Source organism: Furipterus horrens, unplaced genomic scaffold, assembly GCF_987537825.1.
Source record: "Furipterus horrens unplaced genomic scaffold, mFurHor1.1.pri manual_scaffold_5, whole genome shotgun sequence".
Lineage (NCBI taxonomy): Eukaryota > Metazoa > Chordata > Mammalia > Chiroptera > Furipteridae > Furipterus > Furipterus horrens.
This window is the reverse complement of record NW_028327175.1, coordinates 194,776,756-194,800,107: the sequence shown is the minus strand read 5'-3', so window position 1 is coordinate 194,800,107 and position 23,352 is coordinate 194,776,756. Positions and strand designations below refer to the sequence as shown.

General features: G+C 47.8%; 1 protein-coding gene across 1 annotated transcript; it reads left to right on the top strand.

Moving 5' to 3' along the window:
- The first annotated feature begins 1,488 nt into the window (after nucleotides 1-1,488).
- On the top strand, nucleotides 1,489-22,971 carry SFXN4 (sideroflexin 4). Its single transcript, XM_090278680.1, has 14 exons — nucleotides 1,489-1,644; nucleotides 2,836-2,901; nucleotides 7,669-7,743; nucleotides 8,835-8,861; nucleotides 8,947-9,001; nucleotides 9,973-9,998; nucleotides 10,741-10,794; nucleotides 10,876-10,932; nucleotides 11,055-11,120; nucleotides 12,171-12,249; nucleotides 13,032-13,147; nucleotides 19,011-19,096; nucleotides 20,675-20,792; nucleotides 22,799-22,971. Exons 1-14 carry the CDS (start codon nucleotides 1,606-1,608, stop codon nucleotides 22,874-22,876), a joined length of 942 nt encoding a protein of 313 aa, XP_090134806.1. The 5' UTR covers nucleotides 1,489-1,605; the 3' UTR covers nucleotides 22,877-22,971.
- Nucleotides 22,972-23,352: the final 381 nt, after the last annotated feature.

Genomic DNA, 23,352 nt, shown 5'->3' with positions numbered 1-23,352 from the left:
TTTTGATGAGAATCGGATGAAGCAAGCTGTATAAAGTGAGGGACTTCCGGGGAAAAGAAGGTTCTAGGCAAAGGTCCTGAGGCAGGGGCTTTTGTGGGGCTGAAGCCTTGAAGGGCCCTGTGACTTCACAGAGCAGAGAAGGAGGAGAATGGTAATGAACCCAGAGGGCCTTAGGGGTACACTAAGAACTTTGGGTTCGTTTCTGAGATGGGAAATATCAGGAAGGTTTTGAGAAGTTACATCAACGTGTTCTAATAGGATTACTAGTTCTTTGTTAAGACTAGACTGTAAGGGTGCAGAGGGGAGCAGAGGTCAGCCGGGCTGTGTGACACTCGAGGGTAGAGCCAAGAGAATAACAGGTGTCCTAAATACTGTGGTACAAGAAATACATTTCTGGGTCATAGGGGAACACTGAGGTGAGGAGGGGCACTGCACCCAGCTGTGGGCATCAGGGAAGAGATGAACTTCTGAAGGTTATTAGAAAGTGAGCCAGGTCAGCTGAGCAAAAGGAGCTGCAAAGTCACAGGGGCCTGAAGACCGTGATCTGGTATCATGTTCCTGGAGGGGAAGGCAAGGGAGGGAATAGCCTGGCTGGGTGTTAATGGCCCAAACCCTGAGACAGGTAGTTATTATCCTTGTCTTACAGATGCGTGAATAGACCTGGAGAGATTGACTTGACTAGGGTCACACAACTAAGTAATGGGTGGTGCTGGGTCCCCAACCCAGCACTCCTGAGGACCCCTCTGATCACCCTAAACATCCACACTGGCTTCCACCAACACACACAGCCCCTACCCATCCCAGTGAGGGTGAGGGGGAAGGTGGCAACGGGAAGAAGGTGCATTTTTTTTCTCTCTACCAATTGCTCCTACTTGGTCTGGTATTCAGCAAAGACCTAGTTTTGCCCCAGACCTGGAGGAGAAACTTGCACTGTACCCAGGGCCTGCTTCACGGCCCCGGCTGGGTTTAATGCTCTGATGTCGACTTCTCTCAATCTTTTTACACGTTCAGTTTTCCTTGAGACATGAAAATTACGTAGCCAGTTTTGACTATCCCCAATATCTGTACACTGGACTACAAAGGGCAACAGAAAGGATTTTCAAGGGTAATGTCGAAAAGCTTAGGTAGGTGCTATGACATGGGGGTCTTCTGGCAGGTGACCCCCTCCCGCCCGGAAAGCGACCTAAGGGGTGAAGCAAGGACGAGATGACTTGGTGTGTGGGAGAGGTGGGCTCATAGAAATGGTGAGTGCGCAGGGTCTGGGGAGCAGAGCCGTGGGGCCCGGGGCGCTAGAAGGCGGCGACACGGAGCAGCAGTAGCACCCGGACCCCGGAAGCTCGCAGAAGGTGACAACATGACATTGGGCACGCGGGGGCCCGGGGCAAGGCCCAGGGCGCTAGCGCTTGTGACACCGAGGGGCGGGTGCGCGGGCCCGGGGATTGGGACAGGGGGCGCACGCGCGCACCCGGGGCGGGGCACGCCTCCCGGCTCCTCCCCCGCGCCCGGCCAGGGGGCAGCTGCGTCTCCAGCCATCACGCAGGTCCCGGGAAGAGCAGCAGGAGGAGGCGGAAGCGCGGGGGCACAGGGCTCCCGGGGTGCAGCAGCATGGAGCCCAACGTGCGCTTCTGGATCACGGAACGCCAAGTACGGCCTGGGAACCGCGCGGTTGGGGGTGGGCCGCGAAGCGTGGAGTCGTCGGCCGGCCCCGGGTGACCTTGGGCAGGCCACGTGGTTGCACTACCCGCCTCCCCACCTCAGACCCCGGGAGGGGGCGAAGGGAAAACCCTAGCTTGCCGGACGCCGACGGTCACGGCTCTTACTCCGTGTCACCTCTGTTCCAGGCCTAGCTAGGGAGGGTCGCCGCAGAGTCACCCTGCAGATCGCCCTAAAAGAGGAGTCAGTCTCCTTTCGCAGGTGTCTGCCCTCTGCAGCCTACGCTGTTGCGGAGCGTCGGGATGCCCCGGGTCGGAGAGAAAGCGATCCTTCCGGGAGCCCCTCGCCTCCCAATCTCCGTAGGCGGGGCCACTCACCCTGGGACACGCGTAACACAGGCCCCGCCTCCAGCTGGTGTCTAGGACGGCGCTGGCCAATAGCAACATGATAGGAGCCGTACAGATCATTTAAAATTTTCTAGTAGCCACGTTACAAAAGGCAACAAGAAACATGCAGTTAATTTTAATAATATATTGTATTTATCCCAGTAGATCCAAAATATTAACGTCGTAACTTGTAATCTACATAAAATTATTAGTGAGATATCTTACGTCCTTTTTTTGTATTACGTCTTGGCAATCCAGTGTGTATTTTATACGTAGAGTACATCTCGGTTTGGTCTGGCCACATATCAAGGATTCTAAAGCCACATGTGGCTAATTGGGCAGCACAGTTCTAGAGTGTCCTCTTTCAGCCCTTATTTACCTAAATAGGGCCCAGCCCGTTTTTTTTTTTTTTAGGTGGGAAAATAGAGAAGGGACAGCGAGCCCAGGTTGTCCGCGCAGAGCCAGGACCCAAAGCTGGAACCACTGTGAAGACTGGGGGCTTTTGGAGCGAACCACGCCTCCACCTGTCAACTGTTTTAATTCCTCAAGAGCACTTTGATAGTGGAGTGGTTCAAAGCACGGGCTGCTGAGCCTTTTCCTGGCTGGGTTCCCTTCAGGACATTCATGAGCACTTCCCTCTGAGTCTCAGTTTTCTCGCCTGGAGGATGGGGTCTCTAGGAGATGCTGCAGGTAGACATCTGCGTCAGGTTTTAGAAAATAACGTCAGCCGTTATGACTGCCATATATCTTTGTCGTTCTGCTCTGTTAACCTCTTGGGTGCTTTCTCCCTCTTAAGTCTTTTATTCAGAGACTTCTTCAGTGGACAGAATTATTGGATCCTACAAATCTGGTCATTTCAATTGTAAGTATTTTTCTTGTTTTCAGAGGGAATGAATTTTACGTTTTCATATGAAATGAGAAGTCTGTGTGTCTTTTGAAAGCAGGTGAAATAACAGAATCCACATATAAGCATTATCATGGTTTTATTTCTTCAAATGAGCTTGTTAGGCTGGAAGGATGATAATTAAAAGAGCATCCAGTTAACAGCTAATATCAAGCCCTGGGCCAGGTGTTGCAGATTCAGAGAGGGTTAAACAAGCCCCCCTGGGAATGGAAGACAGACGGGCAATGCTAGTCACAGACCCTGACCTAGGGATCTAAGGGCAGAGTGTCACAGGGAATTGGGGAGGGTGTTGAAGGAAGGCTATGGGGGAAGAGGCTGTAAGCAAAGCCCAGGGGAGGAGAGCAGGCCACCCACTCACTGGGACTTTTTATGAGGGGGACCCAGGCAGTTCTTGAAGGGCCCTGTGTGCCATTCAGATGACAGGAGTTTGCATTTAGTCTACATGGCGGTGTTTGTGTTACAGAGGGTTTCTTTGGACACTGTGTGGTGAGTGACCAGAGGGGACCAGACTGTAAATGAGGCAATCAGTTCGCAGGATGGCTCAGCTTCCAAATGAAAGATAAGGGTTCAAATCAGGTGTGGCTGCGGGATGGTGAGGAGATGTCCTGTCACTGGCTATGACCTTTTAGGGCCAGACCCAAAGGGTCACTCCCATCCTTGTCCTTAAAATGTTCCATTTAGCCTTGTTTATAATACAATACAATATTCCACTGTATTGATTACATGTTAAAAGCGATGATCTAGTTATCAACACATGTGAAGTAGAAACATACAATATATATGATGTTGAATGGGGAAACATGCTATCTGTGATGTTTGCTGGAAAAGCAAGATGCGTAAATACTGTATTTATACAAAAACAACAAAAATCCAATACTCCGTATTTGTTTATTGATACATGTATTTGTGTGTGTATAAGCATAAAAAGATGGACTGGATGTTTATACCTTGAACTTGTAATAGTAGTTACCTCTGATGGAATGGGGAGGGAAATGAGACTGAGGTGATGGTTCTTTCGGGGGGAAAAAATAACCTAATATAACTGAATGTTTACAGTTAATTCTGGATGGGGGGGATTATAAGTATATAATCATTCTTTGTATTTTCTTTTTTAAAGGTTTTATGTATTTGTTTTTAGAGAGAGGGGAAGGGAGGGAGAAAGAGAGGGAGAGAAACAGTGATTGGGTTGCCTCTCGTACGTGCCCTGACTAGGGACCGAACCCGCAATCCAGGCATGTGCCCTGCCTGGGAATCGAACCAGTGACCTTTCCCTTTGTGGGATAACGCCTGACCAACTGAGCCACATCGGTCAGGGCTTCTTTATATTTTCTGCTTTTAATTTTTCCCCTCAAGTAAAAAAGAGAGGAACCAAGACTGAAATGATTAGATGTGGGGGTGAGTGAGAGATAAGGGACTTCCAGGTTTCTGACTTGTACAGCCAAGTTGATGGTGGTATCGTTCCCTGAGACAGTTGACATCAGAGAAGAACAGGGAGATGGGAGCACCAGTGAGGTCAGCTGCTGGCGGTGGCTGGGAGCTCTGAATGACACGAGGCACTATCCTGATTGAAACTCCCAGGAGGTAGAGATCCTTGGTTGTGTCCCATTGAAAACAGGTGTGATAAGCCGGTCATTTTTATTTAAAAAAATTTTTAGGTTCATTTTTTATTATATTTTATTGATTATCCTATTACAGTTGTCCCAGTTTTCCCCCTTTGCCCCCCTCCACCCACCATGCCCCACTCACTCAGGCAGTCCCCCCCTTGATTGTTCATGTCCAAGGGTCATGCAAATAAGTTCTTTGGTTACTCCATTTCCTATATTGTTCTTTACATCCGTGTGGCTATTCTGTAACTACCTATTTGTGCTTCTTTTTTTTAAAAAATAATTTATTTATTTGTTAATTTATTTTATTTTTTAGAGAGAGGGGAAAGGAGAAAGAGAGGGAGAGAAACATCACTATGTGGTTGCCTCTCACTCGTGCCCCCAACTGGGGACTTGACGTGCAACCTAGTCATGTGCCCTGACTGGGAATTGAACCAGCGACACTTGGCTCGCAGGCCGACGCTCAATCCACTGAGCCACAGCAGCCAGGGCTTATTTGTGCTTCTTAATCCCCTCACTTCTTCACCCATTCCCCACACCTCCTCCAGTCTGTCAACCATCAAAACACTCTCCGTATCCATGATTATGTCTCTGCTCTTGTTTGCTTAGTTTTTTATTTTTTAGATTTAATTGTCGATAGATATGTATTTTTTGCCATTTTGCTGTTCATAGTTTTGATCTTCTTAAATAAGTCCCTTTAACGTTTCATATAATGATCTGGTGATGATAAACTCCTTTAGTTTTCTCTTGTCTGGAAAGCACTTTATCTGCCCTTCAATTCTAAATGATATCTTTGCTCAGTAGAACAATCTTGGCTGTAGGTCCCTGCTTTTCATGACTTTGAATATTTCTTGCCAGTCCCTTCTAGCCTGCAAAGTTTCTTTTGAGAAATCAGCTGACAGTCTTATGGGAACTCCTCTGTAGATAACTAAGTTCTTTTCTCTTGCTGCTTTTAAGATTCTTTATTGTTAACCTTTGGCATTTTAATGGGAAGCAATATTTGGTCTTAAAATGGACCTCTTTGCATCCCTCTTGTTTGGGACTCTGCTTCCTGGACGTGCATGTCTATTTCCTTCACCAAATTATGGAAGTTTTCTTTCATTATTTTTTAAATAGATTTCCAATTTCTCACTCTTTCTCTTCTCCTTCTGCACCCCTATGATGTGAATATTGGACCTCTGGAAGTTGTCCCAGAGGCTGCTTATACTATCCTTATTTTAACATTTTTTTTATTTTTTAAAGATTTTATTTATTTATTTTTAGAGAGAGGGGGAGGGAAAAAAAGAGGGAGGGAACCATCAATGTGTGGTTGCTTATAGAGCGCCCCCAACTGGGGACCTGATCTGCAACCCAGGCGTGTGCCCTGACTGGGAATCGAACTGGCAACACTTTAGTTTGCATGCCAGCGCTCAGTCCACTGAACCACACCAGCCAGGGCCTATCCTCGTTTTTTTAATTCTTTTTTTCTTCTTGTTTTTCTGATTGGTTGTTTTTTGTTTTCTTATATTCCATATCATTGATTTGATTCTTGCTTCATCCACTCTACTGTTGTTCCCCTGTAAATTGTTCTTTATTTCAATTAATATATCCTTCATTTCTGACTGGATATTTTTTATGCTACTGAGGTCCTCACTAAGTTCCCTGAGCATCCTTATAACCAGTGTTTTGAACTCTTCATCCAATAGATTGCTTATCTCTATTTCATTTAGCTCTTTTTCTGGAGTTTCGTTCTGTTCTTTCATTTAGGCCATGTTTCTTTGTCTCCTCAATTTGGCAGCCTCCCTGTGTTTGTTTCTGTGTATTAGGTAGAGCAGTTTTGACTTGGTGTCTTGGTAGTGTGGCCTCATGTAGTAGGTGTCCTGTAGGATCCAGTGGCACAGCCTCCCCTGTCACCCAAGCTGGGTACTTGAGGTGCACCCTCTGTGTGAGCTGAGTACACCCTCCTCTTGTAGTTGAAACTTGGTTGCTGTTGGGAGATTAATGGGAGGGGTTTACCCAGGCCCATCAGCTGCAAGGATCTGTGTAACCACTTAACACCAACCTGCACCCTCTGTGGAGGATCAGCTGTGCAGGGGCAGGTGGTGGTGCTCTGACGTGGTCTGTAGCTGTGCACTGGGTGCACTGGCCCTGGGGTTTACTGGGTGGTGCAGGCCAGGGTCACCCCCCCACCTGTGTTCTGCCCAGGGCCACCCTGCCTGAGCTACAGAGCAATCTGAGATGGCTGCTCCTTGTGCTGGGCTTGGAGATTCCCAGGAGAAGCCAAGCTGTGAATGTAGGCTGGCTGCTGCTAGTGCCGGGCCTGAGGCTCACTGAGGCCAGCTGTTGCTTGTTTGATAGGATTTAGGAAGTTGTGAAGCCTGAGCCAAGACCAGCCATTCATATGGAAAAACAGCTTGGGTGGGTCTATAAGTTGGGTGGGGTGAAGTCTCTGGGGATCTACAAGGTGGATCAAACATTGATGGAGTCTCAGATGTGACACCAACTTGCATGCTCTGTGGGGGTGGGTTTAGCACAGGGACAATGGCCTCTGCTCACCTTGATGCCAGACACTTCAGTTCCTCCCTGTATATCACTGGTGGCTTTCAAGCTACTGCCCCAGTGCAGGAGCCCAGAGGGAGTGAGTCTGAGCAGGTGAGTCTGTGTTGGTTCTTGAAGAGGAACTGCTTGGGACTCCAGAAGTTTCTTTCACCAACTCAATCCCCGTTGGTTTTTGCAGACAGAATTTGTGGGGACTTATCTTCCTGGCATGGGAATCCTGGGCTGAGGGGCCTGGTGTTGGCTGGGACTCCTTGCTCCTATGCTATCCCTCCTGAATTTTTATCTACCGCACGTGGGTGTGGGACCTGCCTGTTCCATGTCTGCGCCCCTCGGACCTGTCTCAATGGGTCTGGTTCCTTTAATTCCGTAGTTGTCAGACTTCCATTCAACTCGATTTCTGACAGTTCTGGCTGACGGTTGTTCTATATTTTAGTTGTAATTTTGATGTGGTTGTGCAAAGAGGTGAGCCATGTCTGCCTAGCTGCCATCACGACTGGAAGTCCCAAGCATGTCATTTTTAAATCTGTGGATAAATCTGAGCAACGTTGAGGTCATAGTTTGATTTCTTTATATGTGATTTTAGGAAAAAATAGAGAAGTCGAGGCAACTATTGTTAACAAATGAAGAGGCAACTATTCGTGACTTGGAGGACCAAAGGGTATGTATCATGTGCCTTGGTGCGCCTGGTTCCAGACTGGGTGCAGCTGCCTTCTGGTGTGACTCTGCCTTCGGGTGGTCGGCAATCCGGTGCAGCGCTGTCGTGGAAAACAAGGGGTCTGCTTTTCAAAATTGGGTTAGTTTTTTCATTGTAGTTAGCATTCCTTCCCATAAACCAGGTTAGTATTAGGTACCAGGAATGGAAACTAGGAATAAGGAGAAAAGTCATAGGGTTTCCCCTCTGCCATAGGTATGAGTGGGGACTCTCTACAGCCGATTCCTGGAGCACTGTGGCAAATTCCAGAATTCAGGCGGGCCTCCGAAAGCTGAATCTCTTTCCTGTTAGCAGTAGCAGTCCAGGACTGGATTCCATTCCTGCCTAAAGACTCAAACTAAGTATTTGTTACCTACCTTGCAGTGAGTGTATGGGGCTTTGCAGAGCCTACAAGCATCAGTCCTGTGAGGCAGCCTCTGGCAGCTCACGGATTTAACTTGGTTTTTCTAAGAAGCTGTTGGGGCCTCTGGGCTCACAGGCTGGCTCTGTTCCAAGTGACATGGCTAACGGTGTGTCGTCTACACACAGCCTGCTGAGGCTCAGGTTAGGTGTCGGCCTTGAGTCTTCTCCAAGGTCAGAGACAGGGCTTTTTAATGTTTTGGTGGTTGTCTTTTTTTTTTTTTTAAGACTTTATTTATTTATTTATTTTTAGAGAGAGGGGAAGAAAGGGAGAGAAACATCAATGGGTGGTTGCCTCTAACGCACCCCCAGCTGGGGACCTGACCCACTCCCAGGCATGTGCCCTGACCCGGAATCGAACCAGCGATCCTTTGGTTCGCAGGCTGGCACTCAGTCCACTGAGCCACACCAGCTGGAGCTGATTATTTTCTTTACCTGGATAATCTCTTTGGTCGTCGCTAATTCATTTGTTCCTTTGATTCGTATAATTTGATTTGTCTGTCTATGTGGCATTTAACGGTTTTGTCCTTCACTCCCTGAAAGGTGGAGCAAAGGCAGCCTCAGAAATGAGACTGGAGAGGTTGGTTTGTGGCCAAGCCGCCTGTAAAAGCTATTGCTTGTTTTTTTTCTCTTTTTAGGTACGAGAAGCTTGGAAGAGAAGTCTGGTAAATTTCAGCCCCTTCTTAATTTTTAGCCTCCTAAGATGACAAACCAGACATCTAACTAACCTGCGTGCTTACCTTTTTGAAGTCAACAGTGCATCCTGATAACAGCAAACTGATCCCCGTTCCTTTCCGACCTGCAGGTGAGCCAATGCGGATTTTCAGAAGTGGGTTGGGAAGGTGTGATTCTAAGAGTTACAAGACTCTGCCCACCTTATTTTAACTTTTTTTTTCCTGGAAGAATTTCTGACAATGCGTCTTGAAACCACAGCTTAAAAAGAATGTTCGGAGGGTGCGGGGCGAGCAGGGTCCAGTGCTATAGAAAGATCTGGGCCTTGGAAGTTGGGGGACTGGCCTGGTACGAGAAACCTCCATGCCCTCGCCAGACTGCCACCCTGCCAGCACTTCCACGAGCTCACCAGCCCAGAAGCTCTCCAGCTGTCCTGTTAGCGGCTTAGAATGGAGGCTCTGTTATTTGTCTTGGCGGGTGAGATCATTGACCACTGGCGATCCGCTAAATGTCTAGTCCCTCTCTCCTCCCTTGAGGTGGAGGTTAGGGGAGTGGGGCTGAAGGGTCCCCCCTCTCATCGCTTGGTCCATTCCCCTGGCTGCCAGCCCCCAGCCTTAGGAGCTTTCCAAAGTCACCTCATTGCTAGAAGCTCAGGTGGGCTGGAAGGGGCATGTTTCTGAAAACGCAAGACATTCCTTTCACCTTTAACACCTCCTCACCCTGGATATTCCAAGCGTTTTTAGGATCTTTTGTGCTGGGAATGGGGACGGAGGACGGAGAGGAAATGTATGTTTTGTATTATAACTCACAGCATCCCAGATGTATTAAAGTCATGTGGCTGGGGAACAGGTTCCAGTTAACACTGCTTATCTTCAGTGACAGAGACTTGGAAAGCTGGTGGGTGGGAGCCTTGTGAGGTCTTTCTGTACTGCACTGATTTAAATTTTTGCCATTTGTATGTAGTTATTTTTATTAAGGAAATAAAAAGAATGAGTAAAAAATACCCTTTGATGTCCATGCTTCAGGGGTCTGGAGAAGAGGTTTGGAGGGGGAGGGGTACCCCTCTGGCCTCTCTGTAGCCACTGACCCCCTTCTCTTCGCCAGCTCTCCTGCCTTTCACAGCGCCCATGGTGAGTAAGCTGCTCCTTGCTATTGTGTAAGTGGGAGGGCAGGCTGGGGGGCGCTTAGGAAGGTGTCCACCCGTCTCCTTACGTTCCAGCTCCTGGCCCCTGGCCCGTGACTGCCTGATGGGTGGTAACGGATTCCTTACCTCTCACCCGTGTCCACTTCTCATACATTCCCACCCCATGCCATGCCCCACTTACCCAGTCAGGCATCCAAAGTGACACAGGGTGACCCTTTCTTTGACCACCTACTATGCACAAAGCACGCTGGGAGGAGAGCCAGGAGTTAAGATGTGCTCCCTGCTACAAGCCCGTAGAATAGTCCTTTCTCCCCGAGCCCTTCACCCTGACACTGGCCCTCACCTGGGACCTGGAATTGCCCCCAACAGGGCCAGCCCACCTTGGCTCTCACAGGGTGCTCTCACAAAGTGACAGCACTCCTCCGCCACTTCTTCCACACCTGCCCAGTGTCTTTGTCCCCTTGGAGTACATCCCCTCAGCTGCCCTGCTCGGTTCCAGGTCTCAGAGACAGGGACCCTCGTGAGACCCCAGGTGTCCTCAGTGCCCAGGTGATGCCCATTCAACTTCGCTTGTCCACTGACCGGTTGCCCCTGCCTCACACCTGCCTCCCCTTGTCCCAGCTCCTGGTGGGCTCAGTTCTGCATCTCCCCAGGAAGTCCTTTGTCCTTACAAGCTCTCATTCCCTCAGAGCACTATAACTTTGCTTTTTTTTTTTTTTTTTCCTAAGGTATTTCTGTCCCTGGTGTCGGGGAAAAGCCTCAAGTCCATGATTTTACCTCAGGTAGCAATTATTTCGATTTGGGGATTACTAAATTCTGTTCCTGAAACCAGCCTGTGATCCGTTTGCCTCTGTGTTCTGCAGGTGTTGTTCTGCACCTACACTACAACATTCAACATGATCAATGGAAATGCAAGTCACGTGAGTTAGGAGGCCGCAGGGTTGCCATTTTGTGACTGTAGCTTTTGGAGTTAGCTTTCATTTTAATCTTTTCTGGGTAAAGCTGTGCTGTTGGCTAAATATATACTCTTGTTTCTCCCTAGATTCATCGCCCATATGAGAGTGTGTTACTAGGGGCAGGAGTAATTGGTTCTACAACCTTTTTTGCAGTAGGTATTATAAAATTCTGTCACATCTTTTTTGTTCCTCAGAATTTAAAAAAAAAGTATTCTGATCACAAATCTATATTCTATTTTAAACAATTCATAAAGCATGACTGAGACACAAAGAAAAAAATAAAATCACCTGTAATCCTATCACCCCCCCCATATAATTTTGTGAGTATTTCAAGTTTTTAGGCTTAAGCTATATTTTCTAAAAATTTATTTTATGTGGGGTCTCCTATGGGCCCACGAGGAGGACCGGGAGTCCCCATTCCCGATTCCTCATTCCCCGTTCCCTGTTCCCTTGCTCCCCATTCCCCTTGCTCCTATGGGCCCTTGAGTTGGTCTGGGAGTTGCTTCTCCCCTACACCCCCACCCCCACTTTTACCCTCAATAAACCCATTGCCTGATCCCACAAAAAACAACAACAAAAAATACCCCAAAACATTATTTTATGCTCCATAAACATAATGTACACATTGTTTGTTGCTTTGGGTGTTAGGATATTGTAATGGTTAAAAATATGGACTTTAGAGTCAGATAAGCCTGGGTTTGTATCCTGGCTTAATTCCTGAACAGCTCGGTGACTCTAGACAAATTAATGTCACTTCTCAAAACCTCAGCACATCCCTCTGATGATAGGACAACAGCTCAGGGCTGCACGGATTTGAAAATACACTAAGAGCCCTGACCGGTGTGGCTTAGTGGATTGAGTGCTGACCTGGCAACTGAAAGGTCACCAGTTCGACTCCCAGTCAGAGCACATGCCTGGGTTACGGGCCAGGTCCCCAGTTGAGGGCATGTGAGAGGCAACTGAACGATCTTTCTCTCACACATCAATGTTTCTCTCCCTCTCTTCCTCCCCCCTCCCCCTCACTCTAAAAATAAATAAATACAATCTTTAAAAATAAATAAAAAATAAAAATACATGGAGAGCCCTGGCCACAGTCTGACCTGGAGTCGGAACGGGGTCGATGCTAGTTCTCTGCTGTGGTGTATGTTCAGCTGGTGTCTTGGTCCCATGCCAGTCATGATCCCTCTGTCTTTATTTTCTAGTTATTCCCTCGTTTACTCATGTTAAAGTATACAATGAAAAGCGTTTTGCTGAGAGAAGCCTTGCCCGTCGTCATTCTCGGTAAGCAGGAAGCATGCAGTCTTTGTGGCCTTTAGGCCTTTCCCCATCTTCAGGGACACCCTGCGGCTGGTGACAGCCACCGTTTGCAGTTGGCAGGTGCCCCCAGGCCCAAATGCAGTCTTTGATTTGAGAGGCGACACTTTGTCCGTAGAACCCCATTCGTTGTCAAAGGATGAGCACAGACCTGGAAACACAAGTTACATTTTAAAGACTATCTGTACAAGCCCCCTACGTGTGTTATCTCACTTAATCCTGACAGCAGGGAATGGGTAGGCAATAGCATGGTCATTTACAGATGGGGAGACCGAGGCAGGGGGAGATTAAGTGACTTTCCAAGGGTCACCAGAGATCTAACTCCAGGGGAGTGGCAGAGATATTAACTCTTTTAAGTTTGCGAACCTGCAGGTTCACTAGTTCGTGCTCCAAGTTTGGGTTTGGGAAGAGTTGGCAGAATGTCAGTGGTAGAATTTGGGAAGTCGTTGCAGAAATCTGGTCGAAATGTCTTATGCAAAAAGCGGGGCATATTTCAAAGGGTCCTGGGTTCCTCCTGGAATGCTGTCAGGGAGCCGGGCTGGACTTTCCGGGGTGCTGGAACCTGGTGCTGGAGGTTCAGGATCCGAGACTGACGGGCCAGCAGTCCTGCCCCAGCTGCACAGCCAGAATAAGCAAGTCAGGTGACCGCTGAGGAGGAAGCACAGCCATCAGAGAAAGAGGCTGAATCCCAGAAGGATGTCCCCTCGTTGGACTGAAACGCATCTCTCTCGTTTCTCTTTAACCCACAGCCCACGTCAGTGGAATGAGTGTTGTTGCGGCCCGAAGTTTTGAGCCCATGCGGGGCATTGAGGTCATGGACAAGGAAGGCAACGTCATAGGCTATTCCAGAAAAGCCGGGGCAAAGGTAGGGGGACACGGTGGTGCCCTGGCTGCTTGCCTTCTGGGCAAAGAATTGAATTTTCTGTTTGAGAGCCGGTAACAAATTCACATTTCCCTTCTGAATTTCTTACCCTATCTTCCCTCATGCCAAGAAAGTTTACGTTGTGCACCCTGATGTTTAAAAGATTATGCATTAGCCCTGGTCGGTATGGCTCAGTTGGTTGGAGTGCCGTCCTGTAAACTAGAAGGTCGCGGGTTCGATTCCTAGTCAGGGCACATGCCTAGGTTGAGGGCTCGGTCCCCCGTAGGGTTGCGTACAAGTGGCAGCCAATTGATATTTCTCTCTCACGTGGATGTTTCTCTCCCTCTCTCTCCCTCCCTTCTGCTCTCTCTAAAATCAATAAGCATGTCCTCATGTGAAGATAAAAAAATTAAATAAAACAAAAAGTTGTGTATTAGTCTGGGTTCTCCAGAGAAACAGAAGTTTTGAGCTAATAGGATGTCTGTCTGTCTGTCTGTCTATATACATATATATGAAGAGATTTATCTTAAATAATTGGTTGTACAGTTGTACTGCTGGGAATGTGTAGGGCAGGCCTCCAGGCTGGAAACTCAGAAGCTGGTGCTGCAGTGTTTTTTTTTGTTTTATTTTTTTAAGATTTTATTTATTTATTTTTAGAGAGAGTGGAAGGGAGGGAGATGGAGAGAGAGAGAGAGAGAAATGTCACTGTGTAGTTGCCTCTCACACGCCCCTAAATGGGGACCTGGCCTGCAACCCAGGCATGTGCCCTGATTGTGAATTGAACCAGGGACTCTTTGGTTCACAGGCTGGTCCTCAATCCACTGAGCCCCACCAGCCAGGGCTGGTGCTATGGTCTTGAAGCAGAATTTATCCTTTGGGAAACCTCCGATTTTGCTCTTAAAGCCTTCAGTCGATTGGGCGGGGCCTATTCATACCATGGGGGTTGGGTGGGGTGAGCTTCTTTACATAAAGTCAATTGATTGTGGATACTAATCACACCTACAGAACACCCCCCACATCAACACCTCGATTCCTGTTTTATTAAATAGCAAGGAACTGTGGCCTAGCCAAGTTGACTCATAAGAACGACTCTTACAGACGGTGTCTGCCAAATGCTAGGCCTCTCTGAGCATGAGGTTTTTTTCTTAAATTTATTTTTAGAGAGGGGGGTGGGGGAGAGAAATAAAGGACGAGAAACATCGATGTGAGAGAGAAACATCAATTGGTTGCTTCTTGTACCCAGACTGGGGACTGAACCTGCAACCCAGGTATGTGCCCTGACTGGGTATTGCTTTGTGGAACAGCATCCCACCACCTGAGCCACATCGGTTAGGACGAATGTGAGATTTTGTTCTTCAAGGTCAGCATCCGCCCTTGCAGCCTGCTCTGGACTCATGGAGGACTGTGGACACCCTCTCTCCATTTCCGAGAACGTCCCTCTGGCTCGTGGCAGATTCTCTTCATTTTTAGGGCCTGACTTGCTGTCAGGGTGGCCTTAGAAAATCCAATGCCCTGGCCCAAAACTCTTCAAAAAGGCCTCAATTTTTAATAAGTGTTATTATTAAGTAGCTTATTCTTTTGCTCAATTCACTGCAGTGACTTGTATGCATTCAGCTCTTAAGAACCTGCAGTAGCCTATGGTAGTTTTATTTTGGGTATGGACTTCTTAAAAAAATATTTTTTTAACAAATGAGATCTTTTGGGGGTCTCTGGGGAGGGACTTCAGCTGAAGAATTGTCACATGAAGCAGTTGTTTGCAAACGACATGAAGAACAGCATGAAGCAGGCCCTGAAACAAAGCAAGAGGGGGGCCAGCCAGACAGCCTTTTGCCCAGCATGTGGGTGGCAGAGGAGCCCCCCAAAAGAGGGCGCTCATTCAGTCAGGAAGTGCATCATTGTCTGGCTCACGCAACACGTTACTCTAAATTCTAGCCAGGATTCACGAAGCTGAGCTGTGAACCATCAGATTGTGCTACAGTGTCTCCACCAGCCCATCAAATTAGCATGTCTCAAAGTAATGGCCACCTTTCTCAGTGAGTCACCTCAGGGACGTGATCATTGCCAGTATCAAGGAGGGAATCTTCTGCCAGAAATAAAATATTTCGTTTTCGAGATTAAGGTTCTCTGCCTAAGAAACCATCCTAAACAGACATTTTTAACAGTTTTATTGAGTTATAATTTACATAATATAGAATTCATTGTAAGGCAATAGTTGGGTCCTGGCTGGTGTGGCTCAATGGGTTGAGCACTGGCCTGCGAACTGAAAGGTCGCCGGTTTGATTCCTGGTCAGGGCACAAGCCTGGGTTGCGGGCCAGGCCCCCAGTTAGGGACGTGCATGAGGCAACTGATCGATGTTTCTCTCCCTCTTTTTCTCCCTCCCTTTCCCTCTCTAAAAAATTTTAAAATTCTTTTTAAAAAAGGCTATATAGTTGGATGAATTTTAGTAAATTTAAGCAGTTAGGCAGCCATCATCCTAGTCCAATTTTAGAACATTTTCGTCACCCTAAAAATTTCCCTTGTGATAGTCACTCTCCCTCCTACCTCCATCCCCAAGAAAACACTGATCTGCTTTATGTCTTCATAGTAGAGCCTTTTCCGGAAATGTCACATCAATGAATTGTACATTAGTTTTCTGGGTCCAGCGTCTTTGACTTTTGAGGTTCATCCATTTTTTTAACCCATATCAATAGTTTGTAGCATTTTATTGCTGAGCAGTATTGCATGGTAGGTACGTGCCACGTTTTTGCTTTTCTACTCCCCAGATGACAGACATTGGGTTGTGTCCAGTTTGGAGCTACTGTAAACAGTGCTGCTCTGAACGTTCAGGTGCAACTCTGGACATACAAGGTCTGTCCAGAAAGTATCCAGCCATGTTCTATGAAAAATAGACATTAATTGGAGAAGATATAAGATATAAGAAACATTGTACACAGGACAATAATGCCTCAGCCCCTGTCAAAGCAGGCACGTTGGGACCTCACAGTTCTCCCAATTGCCATCAGCTGCCCCGTTGTATTTTTCTGAATCTCATCGATGGTCTGAAATCTCTTCCCTTTCAAAGGTGATTTTAGAAAAAAGCCAAATGTCACTGGGCACCAAATCTGGGCTGTGGGGGTGCTGAGTCATCTGGGTGATTTGATGTTTCACCAAAATCTCTGCACGAGACGTGATGCATGAGTGGGCCTGTTGTCATGATGAAGCTGCCAATCACCAGTTACCCATAGCTGCGGCCTTCTGAATCATCTGAATAGTTTCTGTGGAGGAATGTTCAAGCTTAGTGCAAAATTTGATTCAGATTCGTTGCTTTACTTGCTCAGTCATTTTGAATGCGATGGCCACATGGTACACACGCTCAGTCAACGGTACCCACCACCTCCAATGACTAGTACAGTGAAGTCGTCATTGTTCACACATGTGCCTTCCAGTCCACTCTCCTTGGCTGCCAGGTTACATCCATGTCACGCAAATGATTCTTGTTATATTAACAGTGGCTGGAGTTTTTCCAGACAGACCTTGTATGTTCTCTTCAACTCAATTTTTTAATCCTTTTTTATCATTACCCAAAATATTTTTCCATTGCTTTTAGAGAGAGAGGAGGGGGTGGGGAGAAACAGAGAGAAAGAAATACTGATGTGAGAGAGAAACATCAGTTAGTTGCCCCTCAGGCTTCCCAACTGCAGATCGAACTCACAACCTAGGTATGTGCCCTGACTAGGAATGGAACCCTTGACTGTTCAGTGTACCCAGACAATGCGCCAACCAACTCAGCCACGCTGGCCAGGGCTCTTCAACTCAGTTTTAATTGCACAGTGTTGGTGGTCTTGGGAACTATTCACGCAGCTGAAAAGAGAGCAAATGTTTAATCCAGAGCTGTTCCTCAGCACCTCCTGCCCACCAGGCACCGTGCTAGGTTCTGGACACCCTCTCCAGTCTGAATCCCTTCTCTCCAGGGGTCAGGAGCGCCCCGAGGGGAGGCACCTCCGGCCCTGCCAACTATCTAGGTGTCTAGCCCATCTCACCGGGAGGAACCTCATTTTTTTGCATGAATGCCAACTGAGGGTAGAAGAAAGGTTTGATGGTCTGCTTTGAAAAAAAAAAGTTTATCTTTCTCTTAAGAATAAAGTGTCTGCAACTGTGCGTAAGCATAAGCCTTCTTTTATCGTTTCCCAGTCACCGAAAGGTTTATTTTCTTTGGCTAAAATTTCAGAAACTGCGTAACTAGCAATATCTGATTGTAATAGGGCACCTTTGATCAGATTTCAGGAGCCTGGTCCATGTTGTTTCCCCTTGACTGGCCTTGGAAGCCACTCAGTTGCACACTGGACCTGGCCTCCCAGTGCTTCCGAATGACGGCGGTCTTGTTTGGTGACCTCCCGTCGCACGGGAGACACAGGGAGACAGACTGGCCTCGCCCCACGGACATTAAAACACATCGTGCTCACAGCCACTTTTCTCTTCCTATTGGCCTTGTGTCTCCCACTCCCTGGTCACTGCGCCTGACTCGCAGGACAACAGGAACAGAACTGCAGAGGATCATCCCGCGCTCTGTGGCCACTAGATCCGCGGGCTCTGGGGGCGTCACCTCCCAGGCCAGATTCAGCAGCCGTAGGAGCGGGTGGTTCCTGAAAGTCTGTAAGAGCCACCCTCCCTGGGGGAGAGGCGTGCCCTGCGGAGGGACCCGCTGAGCTGAGCGCTCGTGCAGCGGGCAGACAGCAGGTGTGGGCATAGGACAGGAGCCGGAGGCAGGCGGCAGCCGCGTGCCGGGAAGTGGGAGTGGGCGGAAGGCAGGTGGGGAAGGGGATGGGGGCCCGAGGGCCCATTTACCTTGCACAGAGCGGGGCTGTACGTGGAGCCGTGTCTTACCCGGGGGTTGGGTTCTGGAGTTAACATAGTGTCGTCTATCCTCATAATTCCCCTTGACAGTCTCTTACATTGCCCTTGAGTACACAGGATTTTGTGCATATAACCCGCACAGTAAGTTACGTATTTAAACGTTCGCTACAGCCCTGGCTGGTGTGGCTCAGTGGATTCAGCACCAGCCTGCAAACCAAAGGGTCGCCGGTTCAATTCCCAGTCAGGGCACAGGCCTGGGTTGTGCGCCAGGTCCCCAGTTGGAGGCATGTAAGAGGCAACCGCTCATTGATGTTTCTCTCCCTCTCTTTCTCCCTCCCTTCCCCTCTAAAAATAAATAAACAAAATTTTTTAAAAAAAAAACATATGTTCGCTATATGGAGTAATCTGTATAATAGAAAAGATGACAAAACATTATAAACTCTACATACATGTGTGTGCAAAATAAACTTTATAGGACACGTTTAATTGCACAAAAACGAAGATGAGTGCACACAGGCGGACTCGGGCGTGTTCCCTGTTGGCCGGACACCACGCTGGTGCACTCTGGGCTCGCTTTTGGAGCATTCCCCTGCTGCAAGGGGTGGGATAAGTGGGGAGTCATTCCAGGTAAGGGGGCCAGTGGCGGAGTCCTGGATTTAAGGGGAAACATAGATTGGTCCTCATTGACAAAGACCGGCATTTCTACCAAGGGGACTGCCATTTGGTTCTAAGTGAGGATTTGTCTGTGAGCTGCCTTTACTTATACTTAGTGTTTATTTGGAGTGGCCTATGGACTGATGGGGCCCATTGTGGGGTCATGGGGAGTAAATCCATTCAGTTGCTCCTGGCACGGACCCCAGCCGTCCTACGTACACGTGACGTCAGGGGCTGCCTCCACGTCTTTGCCTGTGCCTTCGTTTTTTTAAGTGAGAAAGGAAAGTTCCTCTTTGCTTGCCTCTGTCAGGAATTACAGGATGCCTGGAAATCGTCTTTCTCCACGTCCTAAGCTGCTTTCTTTTGCCTTCCCACTAGGCCATTAAAGATACAGCAGCATCCAGAGTCATGCTGTTTGGGACCTCAGCTTTGATCCCTGAAGTGTTCGCACACTTTTATAAAAGGTAAGACACAGCCAAAATCCTTATGAACCTGGTGGGAGGGATGGGAAGGTGTTGCTTCTGTGGTCTTCCTACTAAACGCTCTCATTACAGTTGAGACCGTAGGATTAATCTGGGCAGGTATGCAAATCCAGATGTGTCTATGCCAGCAGATCTGGAAGGTAGCCCAGACCCTGTCCTCAGTTAGCTCTGTGTCCGTGGGCATGTCCCAGCAGCTGCGGAGGCATGCTTCCTCGTCATTCTAGAATGGTGGGTTTGGATGATGTGCAGGTTTCCTCAGCTCTGATGTGCTCTGAATATTGCCCGGCCCTCTTTCCCTACCTTTGTTCCAAGCATGTGTTAAATTAGCTGAAGTGGCCCTGGGGTAGACCGTCATCTCTTTTGAGAAGCAAGAAATGGCCTGTTGTGGGGAGGGCCTGGGGGTCACGCAGTCTGAGAAGCCCAGCTTGCAGTACCTCAGGCCAGAAGGGAGCTGTGTTGCTTTAGGTTCTGGTTACAGGCAAGGAGTGGAGCCTGTGGCAGCTGAACAGAGGCTGGAGTGCGGGGACAGTCCTCTCATCTCCTGCCACACGTTGGCTCCTTCATGTTGATGTGGGATGTGATTGTCCTAGCTATGTCCTCCAGCGTCCTGATGAGAGAGAAAAACCCAGTAAACCCCAGGGGAGGCAGGAATGCCTTCCACTTCATTCACAAACTCCCAGGGAAGGGTTCTACTGGCCCACATGGGGTCACCTGCTTGTTGCTGACCCAGTCCACTCTGTTCAGCGTGCTGAGCTAGGAAGCCCCTGCTAGAACCATGTAAGGAGCATTTTGCCATGAGATAGCAGCATCCTGGGCAGGCCAACTGGTACTTCCCACGATGGGTCCAGCCAGATGGGTGTGGAGGCTTGTGCTCGGTCAGGATCTTCCCGGACCACTCGGGCTGGCCTCAGCTTGGAGCACTGGGGCCCTCTGGTCAGCCCCTGGACGCCTGGGTAATGGCACTGGCGGCCTGGTGGAAAGAGTTGGTCCTTGTTTCCCAGGGGCCTTGGGGTGCCCAGAGGACCACGTGCCATCCCACAGCCATGATAGTATCCAAGCTAGAGTGACCTCCGTGGCTGACTCAACCCTTCCATTTTGTCCCTGAAGAAACCCAAAGCTCAGAAGGGGAACATGACGCCTGAGAGCACCCAGTCTGTCCGTAGCAGGACCCCAACCGGACCCCAGGACCCTGAGCTCTGACTCCCAGGCTGGGCTGCTTTGCATCTTCCCACACTGCCTCTCACACTCTCAAGGATCAGGGTCAGAATGTCGCATTCGTGTCAGGGTGGCCCCAGGTGGACAGCGTGAGCTCTAGGATCTGACCTCTCACTTGTGAGCTGTGGGATTTAGAACAAGTGGCCTAACTGGATGGGGGCTGCCTTCTCTGGTTTACGTGAAGGGGACGATGACAACACTAATGTCACAGGGGCAGTGGAGCCATCTGATGAGCAAATGCACAGGAAGTCCATCCCGGCCTGACACTAGTGAGCAAAACCTCGGGCCGCCAGTGGAACAGAAGGCTGGCCCCCCAAAGAAGCCCCGTAACCTCATCTCTTACAGGACGCAGCTATTCGTACGATACCCACAGTCCTTGTGGACCTTTAAGCTGTCTTGTACCATCTTTGTAATGGGACTGATGGTGCCAGTTTCTTTCAGTGTATTCCCGAATATTGAGCGGGTAAGTGTACCCATTTGACTTTCTCCCCAAAAGTAACTTTCTCTCCTCATTATAAGAGTAAAATATGGAGGGAAGGCGGGTAGTGGCTGGAGGGGAACAAAGGGAAAAGAAATTGGAACAACTGTAACAGCATAATCAATAAAATGTACTTTAAAAAAAGTAAAATAAATTATTCTCCTTCTAAAAAATCTACCTAGTTTACAACAGTATAAAAGAAAATAACATTATTTACACATAATCTCATCTCCCCCCCCCCCCCTCCCTGCCCCGATCCCTTGTGCAGTTTTGGATTCCATTTTCCTTAATGGTATATCAGAAGCATTTTTATGGGATGTTAATAAAAACTTCAAGATATTTTAATCTGTTATATTCTATAGCAGCCCCTCATCCAGTGGAAGCTTCTGTGATGATGGAAATGTCCTATCTCTCTGGTGTCCAGAATGGTAGCCACTAGCCACATGTGGTTGTTGGGCACTTGAAATGTGGCTACCAGGACTGAGGAACTGAATTTTAAATATAATGTAATTTTTAAAGAGTATTTTATTTATTTTTAGAGAGAGGGGAAGGGAGGGAGAAAGAGAGAGTAAAATGGTTTGGCTGCCTCTCGTGCATGCCCAATCCAGGGGCCCAACCTGCAAACCAGGTATGTGCCCTGACCTGGAATTGAATTGGCGACCTTTCCCTTTGTGGGACAACATCCAGCCAACCGAGCCACATCAGTCAGGGCAGATTTTATGTAATTTTAACTTAAGTACTCACATGCGGCTCGTGGCTACTGCGTTGGACCATGCAGTTCTGTAGACTAGGATATATTATAGTTCGTGGTGAGTCAGCCTGCAGAGACCTCCTCCTTGACCTGGCTCAACTTGCTTAAACTCTTTGAGACTCAGTCTCTGTATCTGTTAAAGAGAGATGACTGTAATAGTATCTCTGCACAAGGTTGTTGCTGGTACCAAGGACATTGTTGATGCTAGTGGATGTTACGATTCCTGGCATTTCTTGTCTGAAAACTTCAAATGTTTGTTTCTGTCTGTCACTGAAGTTACAAGTCAGTCATGTCCTCAAAGCATTTACAGGGTGTTGGCAAAATAGGTGTACAGTTGTGAGTATGCAGAACAGTTTATTCTTGTATTGTTATTTATTAATTATTGTATTTCTATACAAACAGTAAACCTGCTTTTGCTCCACCCCTGTATATTTATCAAATGCTTTTGTTCAAAACCCAGATTCTCTTAAGTTTAGGTTTATAGAATCGTTAATTCAGGCAGTGTTGCCAGCATATAACAGAAGTTTTACATTATTTAAGATGGTTGTGCCCTGACTGGTGTGGCTCAATGGGTTGGGTGTCATCCCATAAACTGGAAGGTTGCCAGTTTGATTCCCAGTCAGGGCACATGCCCGGGGTGCAGGCCAGGTCCCTGGTTGGAGTTGCGCGAGAGCCAACTGATTGACGTTTCTCTCCCTCTCTTTCTTCCTCCCTTCCCTTCTCTAAAAATAAATAAAATCTTTTTAAAAAAAAAGAGAGTGGTGAAGGACAGGGGTAGAGAGAGTAGTAGCTTCTCAGTAAAACAGACAAAATAGAAAAAAAACATTTTCAATCCTAACCTTTTAGGACAGTTTGTTACAATAAGATTGCAGGAAAAGTGAGCGCTTTGCACACGGTTACTTCTGATTGCATTGATACTCAGAAGAGCAATGGCTTATCAGCAGGTCCGGTCATTTACAGAAGGATTTAAAGCTTGTGGGATTGGCAGCTTGTTAATAGTTAAAGCTGAGTGATGAGTACATGAGGGCTCATTATATTCTTTCTGCATTGGCTTATATTTCAACTTTTCCAGAAGAATATTTTTAAGATGTTATGTTTTTTTTGCTGTGAATTAGACATCACTGAAAAAAAAGTTGGACTGTAAAAGAAGTGCTTTCTGAAATTAAAATAAAAAAACTTGGCTTCTAAGGCAAGAAAAGTTCTTAATAAGAAATACCAAGAATTTAACTTTGTTTTTCAGATACAGTGCAGTAAACTTGAACAGGAAATTCAGTCTGCAACAGAAGAAACAGAACTCTTCTACAACAGGGGGGTGTAGGGGTGAGTCTTCGGTGAATTTGGTTCCTGCTTGAAAGCCTTCCTCCCAAGGTTTCAGTTCCGAGAACGCTGCCAGAGGTCTCCTGGAAACCCCAGAGGTGTCTGCGCAGACAGGATGGCTTCCAGCCACACATGCCAAGACCTCGTCAAGGCTCGACATGCCTGCGGTTTTAAGCCTGGGTGCAAGAAGAGAAATGGCAGGCTGTCCTGTCTGACCGGCCCTCACGGGACCGCTGAGGGGTGGGTGATGTAAGGGTCCATGATGGATGTGTCAGCCTGTGAAAGGACACTGAAATTACCAATAAACTCGTCTAAAGCTGAGTTATTTGAGGAAGTGAAGGGTCTGTGAAGCCAGGCACAGGCATTAAGTTGATGGCCCATCTCAAGGTCAACGTGAGCCTCTGGTGAGCCGGTGACGGCCTCTAACCCCCAAAGCAAGCCTGTCTCCCTGGTCAGCTTACTCCCATTTTGTACACC